The sequence below is a fragment of the Terrapene carolina genome, unplaced genomic scaffold, assembly GCF_002925995.2.
Source record: "Terrapene carolina triunguis isolate 2854851 unplaced genomic scaffold, T_m_triunguis-2.0 Scaffold262, whole genome shotgun sequence".
NCBI classification, from domain to species: domain Eukaryota; kingdom Metazoa; phylum Chordata; order Testudines; family Emydidae; genus Terrapene; species Terrapene triunguis.
The window spans coordinates 1,939,321-1,949,962 of record NW_020664613.1 but is presented as its reverse complement, the minus strand read 5'-3'; the positions used below and the strand labels follow the sequence as shown (position 1 = coordinate 1,949,962).

Genomic DNA, 10,642 nt, shown 5'->3' with positions numbered 1-10,642 from the left:
GTTGTGTAACAGAAATGTTTCAGTTCTGTGCGTGAATTTAATAATCCTGCTTCTGTGCATTGTCCACTGTGCTTCGCCAGATGTGGCCTTCAGGAACATCCCACGCACCCCAGCCAAGCGTCTCTGCCAGATAAGAAAGTGCCCAAGATGCAGCAAAGAAGACATGTTCCGCGAGGTCCTGCAGTGCAGAAAAAAGGGAATGAAAGGAGTGCTGGGAAGCCAAACGGCAGGACAGAAAAAAGAACCATGCGTTTGTTAAAGACGCTACTGAGCAGATGCTTGAAGTAATGGAGGAGCAAATGCAGATGCTGAAGTCCTTAATAATGCTGCAGACTGGGCAGATCAGTGCTCGACCTCCACTGCAGCACATTCAAAACTCTTTTCCATGGCCCCCCTCCCCCAACTCTGCCCGCACATTCCTTTCCACCTTCTGGGACTTCTTGGTTTCCCCTTCACTCCACCCCCTCAGACAACTTTCACAATGATAGCTGGACTTGCACACAGCTGTGAAAGTCTTCCCTTCCCTGGTTCCTCCTTTCCCACCAAGAATCTGTGTTTGTGTGTGTGCTGTTTCTTGTGCAATAAAAGCAAAATTTTATAATGGTAAATCATTTTTTTTTCTATAAGGTGAGATTGAAGGCACTGCCAATACATGCACAGGCATTTTAATCACTTTATTACTGAAATATGAGGCCCCAAATGTCACCATTGTCTCCTAGGAAAACTACATGTAATGTAACATTGAAGCAACTCAGACAGAGATATATGTTACTGGTGCTCATTGTCAAAGTGCTGCCTCAAAGCCTCCCTGATTCGAATAGCCCCCCTCTGGGCTCCTCTGACAGCCCTGGTATCTGGCTGCTCAAAATCAGCAGCCAAGCGGTTTGCCTCAGCACTCCACCCCTGAGCAAACCTTTCACCCTTAGCTTCACAGAGATTATGCAACATACAGCACGTGGCTATGACCATAGGAATATTGTCCTCAGTGAGGTCCAACCTGCCATAAAGGCATCACCAGCACACCTTTAATCTGCCAAAGGCACATTCGTGTCATCCAACACCTACTGAGCCTGTTGTTGAATTGCTCCTTACTACTGTCCAGGTGTCCTGTGCAAGGTTCCATGAGCCACAGCTGTAAGGGGTATGCAGGGTCCTCCAGGATCACTATGGGCATTTCAACACCCCCCACTGTAATCTTCTGGTTAGGAAAGCAAGTCCCCGCTTGCAGCTTTCTGTACAGGCCGGTGTTCCTGAAGATACGTGCATCATGCACCTTCCCAGACCACCCCGCGTTGATGTCAGTGAAACGCCCACAGTGATCCACAAGTGCCTGCAACACTGTGGAGAAGTACGCCTTCCTATTGATGTACTCCGTCACAAGGTGGTCTGATGCCAAAATTGGAATGTGTGTGCCATCTATCACCCCTCCACAGTTAGGGAAACCCATTTCTGCAAAGCTGTCCACTATTTCACGCACATTTCCCAGAATCACGGTCCTTTGTAGCAGGATGCAATTTATTGCCCTGCACACTTGCATTAACACAGCCCCAACGGTTGCCTTCCCCACTCCAAACTGATTCACGACTGACCAGTAGTAGCCTGGAGTTGTCAGCTTCCACACAGCAATTGCTACACGCTTCTCTACTGATGTCCTTGTGCCGCAGTCTGGGGCGAGCTTCGCGCAGAGTTCCAGGAAGGTGGCTTTCCGCATCTGAAAGTTCTGTAGCCACTGCTCATCATCCCACACCTGCATGACGATACAATCCCACCATTCAGTGCTTGTTTCACAAGCCCAAAAGCAATAATCTACCCTATACACCTGCTCTGTGAATGCCGAAAACAATCTGAAGTTGTTCCTATCCATGTCACGCAGAAGGTCGGGCGCCTGCGTGTCATCTTCAGTTAGGAACTACACGATTAACTGCACTGCCATCCGCGATGTCTTCAGGACAGCTAACAGAGCATAGGAGAAGAGTACAGGATCCAGCTCTTCTCACAAAGATGCCGGGGTGCACAGCAAAGAGGGGCCGTTGGAAAAAATACCGCCAAAGAAAGCCAGAAGCCCATGGCATGCTGGGACAGAAACCAATGCATCATGGGACATTTAACACCGTCCCAAGATGTGCCATGGTCCACTCTGTCATCCCTTAACATCTAGGTACCCACAGTGCATTGCTCACACTATGGATGATGGTGCCCCCACTGTGAACGCGATCTGCCGACAGAGGGAGCAAGTGTGAACACGAAATTGTGATTTTTATTATGTCGACTTTTGGGTGTTGACATCACTGTTGACACAAATTGGTAGTGTAGACATGGCTGAAATGTGTGGACTTTTATCTAGCCCCTGTTAAACAAGGGTCTCCCACAAGTCCCCTTTGTGATTGATCTCTCTGTTCCCCATTTTCCCCAATGTCAGGCACTTCTTCCCTTACACAGCTGAGAAGAACACTCTGAGCTCCAGCCTGCCCGTTGTCTGCTCTAACTGGAGGCAGTATCAACTAAAGGTCAATGTGAATTTCCCTAATATGCCATTAGCAATGGGGCCCTATATTTTGCCTTTATCTTGGAAATTTCTTATCTTGAAGTTTTGTGGCCTGGCTTAAGCTTTCCTCACGTTTAATGAAGCTGAGGCCTAGATTCTTGGGAGAGGGAGCGTGCACAGTAGGATTAGATTTTTCTGACAGCTGTTGCTGGGAAGTGTGTGTAATTTTTAATATCTTGGCTATTGAGAGCACAGTTCAGAATCCATCTGTGGACAGTGATGTATGCAACAAGGCTTAAGGCCTTGGGTAAATTTCTCTAGTAGCTACATCAAAGCCAACCAGGATAAGCTTATTAATGAATTTCAGTCAGAAAGTCAAGGGTCAGTCACCTACAACTGCCCCAGTAAGAATGAGTGAGCTTGTCGTTGGAAGAGCTGCAGTTCTACCTACTATACTTGTCTAGATCCTGCCTCCTTGTCATCTGTGTTATCAAGTTAAAGGTTTCAAATCCTCTTTAAAAAACCCCCCACAGTCGTTCCTTAGCAGAGAGGGCTGCAGCCACTGGAGTTTTCTAATAAATGAAGGGTAGGGGGGAGAGATAAGAACATCAACACTTTGGCTGACATTCAAATTGATAGTTTTAAGGCAGGCAGCTCTGGGGAATTCCAGGGATGTCTTCTGCACATGCAGGCCTCCAAGAATCAATTCATTCATAATTGTGACATCAGGAACAGCCTTTGATCTGTGCTCTGTTACTCTCACCACAAGGTAGAGGCCTTCAGGCTTCATCAGTCCTTAACACTGCATATTGGTTCCTAATAACTGCAGGCCACCTTGCCTATCAGAGCTGCTAGAGATTGTGTTCTCTGCACAGGGCCGGAAGCAAAGCCCAGTTGAGTCTGGTGGCTTGCAGAAAACTATGGAAAACTTTAGATCAGCCTTGACCAGTGTTTGAAGGGCAGGGCTGATGTTGTTTTAGAAAAGCCAGATGTGGGCATGGCTGCTAGTGTCTCCTTCGATCCTAAGGGGCGGAAGCATGCCCCCTGCCAAGGGCCCTAGCACTTCCAATGGGTTTAGAAAGCTGGGGGTAACCAAGAAGCTTTCTACACTCCCCAATACTTTCAGTATGTCAAACACTCACCAAAACCCTGCTTAGCTCTAATTTCTACCAGGCCAAGGAGGGGCAGAGAATAGATCAAAGCCCAAGCCCCCTGCAGGAGGATGGCACCAAGGCTGCTGTGACTTGCCTGTCTCTGCGGGACTCAGGGCTGGGCAGGGGAGGTTCTAATCCAGTCTGGGATGTAAATATGTTTCGCTTTAGCTCCACCTGTTGCTCTCCCTTGCCAGGCCACTGGAAAGTCCCGTCCTGTGCCTGGGAAGCAGGAAGGGATCAGAGGTGCAGCTAGCCTGACTCTAAGCCAGCCGTCCCACCCCGGGAGCGAGTTTCGGCACCATGACTGTGGGGGCCAGGCTGGGTGGGAGGGTGAAAGCCAAGTTCTCCTCCTCGGGGCCTGGTGAGGACAAGATCTCCATCCTGGAGAGGCAACAGCAGGAGGAGGAGAGCCTGGGAGCCCCGGGCAGCCAGGCAGAGGAGACCTGCCGCTCCAAGAAAGTGCGCTTCGCCTTCCTCCCGGACAACTACGAGCCGCTGCGGCAGGAGGGCTCGGCAGGCAGGAGCAAGTGCAAGAGGAAGCTGAGGAAGTACAGCAAGGTAAGGAGCCCGCTGCCCAGCCCTGGCGCTGCCCCCGGATCGGGCTCCGCCGGGCTCGGGGGGAGCCGCTAACAAACGCCGCGCCCGGGGCGGCTCCCGGGACCACACGGCCCCACGCTGCTTCGCTTGGGAGTCCCGGGCCTGCCCCTGCCGGCGCTGGGCTGGGCCTTGGCACGCGGCTGCTGGGTGGCCCCAGACTCCGAGTGCTCGGAGTTGGCCGGAGGCTGCAGTCAGCCCCTAGCGCCTGGGGCGAGCCGCGGGCTAGCGATCAGCGCGCACAGAGCAAACCCAGCCCAGCCGGCTCCGGGGCGCTCCACGGCCCTGGGTGCTGAGCACCGCCGGGCTCGGGCTCTGCTGCCTGGCCAGGCGCTGGGCGGAGGGCGAGCTAGGAAGGGGTTAATAGCTCGCTCCAGTCGTGCCAGAGGCCCCGCGTCTGACACTGACCAGCCCGGACCGTGCACCCCGCGCTCTCCCCAGCCAGGCGGGGTCGGTGTGTTTAGCTTGGTGGACGCTCCGCGGTTTTAACTCTGTTTTAAATGCATCATCTGCCTTTCCGGCAGGCTCCTCTTAGCAAAGGGCTCTGCTGGTGGCGCGGACTGGGCTAAGGGGGGTGGTTCCCCACCTAATATCCGTTTCAGGACTTGACTTTCATTTATGCTCCAGAAACTGCACTTGAAACTTGAAGCACTATGAATCCTTTGCATTCCTCCCGCATCTTTCCGTGTGCGGTTCTGCAAACATTATTGAATGCAACCTCCCCTCATTTTTGTGGGGTGTGTCAGTCCCCATGTCACTAACAGGTAAACAGAGGCAAGTGCAGGTTGCCATTCACACAAGGTCACACAGAGAATCGTAGCAGAGCCTGGACTAGAACCTAAACATTCTGTCTCCCCATCCCACTTTCCTCCCTTCCAGGTCCCGTTTTTAATGTGTGCAGTAAGACATGGCCCTGATTTTTCTGCTCTATCTGTGGCAGTGATGCTTGTGCTGAGAGGAGACCTATTAGTGGGGCAGGACAGCTTCCTCCTCTATGTGTTAGAGAGTGGAGGTGGGAGACTACAGCACTCTTCTATCCCTTCAACTTTCTTCTCTGCACCCTCCCCGCTGTGCAATGCTGCTTCAAAGAAAGAATTTACTGCAGGATCTGTCATGCTCCAGTGTCGCTAAATGTGACAGCAACTCCCAGTTTGTAGCCTGACACCGGAGATGCAGACTTTAAAGCTCACAGTCTTCCCCTGTTGCCCCCTCCTTTAATGGTGAAGAGCCAGGCTCCTCTTCTGTCACTCAGACTCCTCTGTTAATCAGAGGGACAAAGGAAAATTAACTTGTAAGGTGCTTTTAAATAGTTGATCACTGGCATCATGTGCTAGTGAACTGACATGTCACAAAAATTGTATTCAAAAATCAGAGGAAAAGGGAATGCAAACTGAGAGATGGTGTTAAAAAAAGGAATGAATACACCAGACAAACCCTAAATGCAAACGCAAGTATGACTGCCCTGGCAGGGAGGTCACTGCTGGTTTCGGGAAATAAAACTAGAGGAGGAATGGTTGTGTGGTGAAGGATGATGGGGAGATCTGCCTTCACTTCCTTGCTGTACCACAGACTTCCTGTGTGGCCTTGGGAAAGTCACATTGTCTCTCTCTGTCTCATTTCCCCATCTGTAAAATAGGGCAATACTTCCCTACTGTGCAAAGGTGCTGTAAGGATTGATTGATGTATGTGAAGGGTTCGGACATTGTGCTGATGGGAGCCTTATAGTACATAGATAGATGAGCAAGAGGGGAAAATTAGACTACAGCAAGCACTAGAAGTCACTTAGAAGTGCAGCAGTAGGAGACCCTTTTTTAGAGGGTTGCCAAGAATTTCTGGAACATTACACCTCACTGAACTCCTGCGAGTTGTTACCCCATTTTACAGATGGAGAAATGAAGTGACTTGCTCAAGGTTACACCAGAAATAAGTGGCAGAGTTGGGAGTAGACTCCGGGTGCCCTGACACCTAGTCCTGTGCCTTGACCACAAAACCATGTAGTGAACAATCCTGCACGGATCTCAGGGAGAGGGTAAGGGAAGTAACTGACAATTATTTCCTCAAACTTCTTATTGTAACATCAGAAAGTTGTAAGTGTAAGTCTTAAAGGCACTAACCTCCATTGTCCTTAGGAGGTGAATCACAGACTGCTAAAAAAATACACTTAATATCCTATGGCTGCAACCCTGCCTTTGCACTTAAAAGTAAACTTGTGCTAAAGTGGTGAGTTCTCAGATCACTATAGTAACTGTCCAACAGATTTCCTAGGTATGTAAAATCACACTTAAAACTAACTTTAAAACATCCCTAAATATCTCTCACGCAGATATTTTGAGGCTTTCTAGAAATACATTGCTGCCATTCATAGGAAAGAGAAATGTTTGCTTGAAAGACAATTCATTAGTTAAATCTGAGGAAGCAGCCTGCTGACTTTCTTTGTTGTTCGGAAGAAACCAGTCCCATTAGAGAAGGAATGAAACTGACTCTCACTTAGATCAAAGGATAGAAAATCTGTCATTTCAGTCTGGAAATGGCACTAAGCTAATCCATGTGAGGGATACTTTACATTTCTTTGTGCTGCATTTCTCTAGCGTTCTTATTTTGACATCGTTCTAATTAACTACAAGTATTAGGGGGAGGATTTTTTTCTTTTCCAGCAGCAACAAAAAAAGTATAATAAGATTCCATATATCTATAAAATGATCAGTTTAGAGTCAAGGTGTCCCTGAAAGTTGCACACAAATTTTAAGGGGGAAAAGTAACAATTTTTTACTTTGGTAACTATCATCATTTAGGTCAAAAATAACTCCTATTCCGAAAGTAACATTCCTCTTGAATAATTTTGGTAAATCAATGTTGTCCATTTAATCTGTGCTTGGTGCTCAAATTTGGGTCTGGGGGGTGCTAACTGGGTCAGCCATGGCCATACCCCAGCTCAGCCTCCTCCATTTCCCCCACAAAAAAATATTTTCACCGGCCACCTATGAGCGAGTCAAATAAATGATGTGGAAGTGGCGGCCAGTTGCCCATCCCTGGTCTAAGGTTTAGGGCTCATCTACACTTAAAATGCGACTGTGGCACGACTGCACCACTATATCTCTTCAGTGAGGACTCTACCTATGCTGACGGGAGGGTCTCATATCGGTCCCCTAGAGGCCATAGCTAGGTTCTCCTTTTGACCTAGTGCTGTCTATCCGGGGGATGAGCTCCGTTTAACTGTGTCACTCAGGGGACCAGGTGTTGATTTTTCATACCCCTGAGTGATGTAGTTACACTGACCTAATTCTCTAGTGTAGACTAAGCCTTAGTTTACACATAAAAGTTTACCAGCATAATTATATTGGTTAGGGGTATCTTTTTTTTTTTTTTTTGCAGACACAGCTATGTCAGTAAAAGCCCTAGTATAGACACAGTAGTAGTAGTGGTATAAAAGTTTTTATCCCAGTGTATCTTATGGCAGTTCTGGGAATGGGCATAAGCACTTTTATACCAATAACCGCATCTACAGGGGAAAGGTTTGGCTTGTTTAATGATACCCATATAGTTAAACTGGCAAAACTCTTAACTGTAGACAAGGCACACAAAAGACAGGAAGGAAACAGAGGAGCAGTAACTTGCGCAGTGTCATACAGCAGCTCCATGGCTGAGCTGGGAAAAGAACCCAGGTCTTCCAATCTGCTGCCCTACCCACTGGTCTACTGCCTCTCAATCTGGCCACCCTAACGCTATTAAAACGTGTATAGGGTTTCATGGGAGTGAGGACTGCAGAGTTTGGCCCATCAAGGGACATTGTCTGATCTCATCTGGTCTTTCAGGTGCTGCAATTCAATTTTAGGGAAAGCTATTTCTATAATAGAAATGGATTGGATTCCACCGATTTTGTTTTAGACAGATAAACATTCACCTGTAGCGTGTGCAATGCAAACATTGCAGTCTTGGGCTAGTCCCGGAGGGCCTGAAAGTAAATTTGACTAGAAGCTAACTATAAACAAAAAAGCACTGGCCCAGACTGTTTAACTGTCCAATCATGAGAAACGCCAAATGTAAGTAAATAGCATCAAGACTGAAAGGAAAATTAGATTAATATTTTCAATTTGAATAATCTATCTTGGGTTTCCTGCAATGCTGTAAACAAATGTGTGAGTTTTTAATAGATATATATTGAAACAGAGATGGTCAAAATTTGAAATGTTGACAAAAAGAGTTGAAATGTTTGTGTACATTTCCATTAAACGTTCACCCCAATTTTAACCAGCTAGTGTCCTTCTTAAATGCAAGCAATCTAATGGTCTTTATAACACACTTAAGGCTTGTCTGCTTGGGAAAGCTCTACTGGTATAAGCTAAGGCGTGAGCTTAAACCTATATAGTTACACTGATATAACCCTGTTTCAACTCTCTTATTATCGAACGATGCCTTTTTTCAGTTTAGCTTATGTTACTTTGAAGGATGTTTAAAAAAAAAAGAAGCCATTCTTGCTGCAGAATAAGAGTGTCCACATGGCAATTTATACTGGTATAACTATATCAGTTGAATTATGCTGGTCTGACAGGTAAAACTTTCCCCTGTGGACAAGCCCTAAGAAGATGGTGGGTCTGTTCATATTCTGAGGTTGTGGAAGGACATATAAAATGGCTGCCCTTTATTTGAGCTCCCCAAACTGTTTAATTTGATGTTATTTTCTGTTCTCTCTCTCTCTCTCCCGCCCCTTTCTTCTCTAAAAATAGAATGTTGGCAAAGCTCTCCAGAAAGGATGTCGCTACTTGGTGATTGGCCTGCAAGGATTAGCAACTGCATATGCAGCACCCTTTGGAGTAGCAGCATCAGTAGCCTCCTTGGTCCGCTAGAGTGGCTCTGCCTGTCTCATAAAGGAAGAAAAAATGAGCTTTCATAGAGGAGTACGGTGATTTGTACTTTCCTAGCAGTAGATCTGCTGCTGTGACCTGCATCTGAAAATTCTTTTCAACAACAACAACAAAGGAAGATGCTGACGTGACAGAGTATTCTATTCTGGAACAATCGCATTTCTCCAGTGCCTTTCATGCAAACATCTTAAGTGCTTTTCAGCTATTAAAATCAGATCCAGTGAAAGAATGTGCAAGCCCAAGGAAATAATCATAAATTAATTGAGCCAAAGTTTGTAATTCTAAATGACTTAATTTACTCAAGCCTGATGCTATGTGTGAAAAGGAGCAAAGGGGAAGGGAAAGCAAGTAGAAGAGGGAGAGAGGTCTGAGTGGAAAAACAGGAAGGGGAATAAGGCGCGAGAAGTAGTGGAGATTTGATGCTGGTTATGAGGAGGAAAAGTCAAAATAATGTAAGGAAATGGAGATAGTAAAGGTATCAGGAAAAGGTAGCCTCACAGCCTTTGATTTGCTTGTGTATTTTAATGCTTTGTTAGTGACAGCTACAATCAATATGTTCAGATACTATATGTCTCAGGTCTGAGACATGGTAGGCTTTACTACCTCAGTATTGCCAATTCTAGACATTGAGAAATCATGTCTTGGGCCCTGCAAAATCACGAGATTTGCTTAAAAATCACAAGATTTTAAGAAAAAATATATATATTGTTTGCTTTCTGATTTTTGAGCCTTTAGGGTTCCCTCTAATTATGTTGCCAAGCTTTTCTCTGCAATGGTGAGGGCTAGAAAATTACTTAAAAAAAAAAAGAAAGCTGAGAATCTTGTGTAATCACTTGACACTGGGAGCTGGGGCTTTAAGAAAAATACCAAATATTGCAAGACTCTGGAAAAAACACTCCCAGGCACATCTGAGGCCCATAGAATTCTACTAACTCTGTATTCATTTCATTTTGTGAAAGTTGTGGCGATGCCTTATCAAAATGAAACGTTCCGATGGCTGGGCTAAGAAATTTGGATGGAGATCTCCTAACATCACACTTTGAGGGAAACATATCTGAACTGTTATTGACATGAGATCAAGCATTTTCCTTACCAATATTTGGAGTTCTAAGTTGTGCTTTTCTGCTATTCTTTTAACTAAATCTTGTTGGCGTGTTCTCTTTGCCTTACTATGAATGAACTGGAATTGCCTCGCTTAAGAAGCCAGATTGTGTTTCTCTGAATGGTGATCAGAAAAATGAAGAACTGTAAATAAAAATAAAAATGCTCCCTTTGCTTTTGTGAATGTTATTTTTAAGTGCACAAATGAAAGGAAGTTTTTTATTCACAAAACAAGTACAGCATAGGCAGCTGCAGTGCAAGCTTCCCCACATTGCCTATTAACAGGCCTCCGCCCTGCCCTGGAGAAACCATCACTACGGATGAGAGATGATAGGTAAGTGGTGGAGGACCATATTGTCCTTGATGTGTCAGCTCAAACTTCCAACAAGGCTGCCAGTGGGTATCTGTTGTGATGGTGTTTTTTGCAATGTGAACGCTTGTCCACT

At 46.2% G+C, this 10,642-nt stretch overlaps 1 protein-coding gene across 1 annotated transcript; it reads left to right on the top strand.

Moving 5' to 3' along the window:
- The first annotated feature begins 3,838 nt into the window (after positions 1-3,838).
- CUNH1orf115 (chromosome unknown C1orf115 homolog) lies at positions 3,839-9,833 on the top strand. The gene is made up of 2 exons (XM_024219277.2): positions 3,839-4,197; positions 8,958-9,833. The coding sequence occupies exons 1-2, from the start codon at positions 3,940-3,942 to the stop codon at positions 9,075-9,077; spliced, it is 378 nt and encodes a 125-aa protein (XP_024075045.1). The 5' UTR covers positions 3,839-3,939; the 3' UTR covers positions 9,078-9,833.
- Positions 9,834-10,642: the final 809 nt, after the last annotated feature.

Bases quoted from the DNA above. Each gene is read 5' to 3' on its own strand.
- CUNH1orf115 (XM_024219277.2), top strand. From the start codon at position 3,940: ATGACTGTGGGGGCCAGGCTGGGTGGGAGGGTGAAAGCCAAGTTCTCC. The intron at 4,198-8,957 runs GTAAGGAGCCCG...CTCTAAAAATAG, and splicing joins AGCTGAGGAAGTACAGCAAG to AATGTTGGCAAAGCTCTCCA.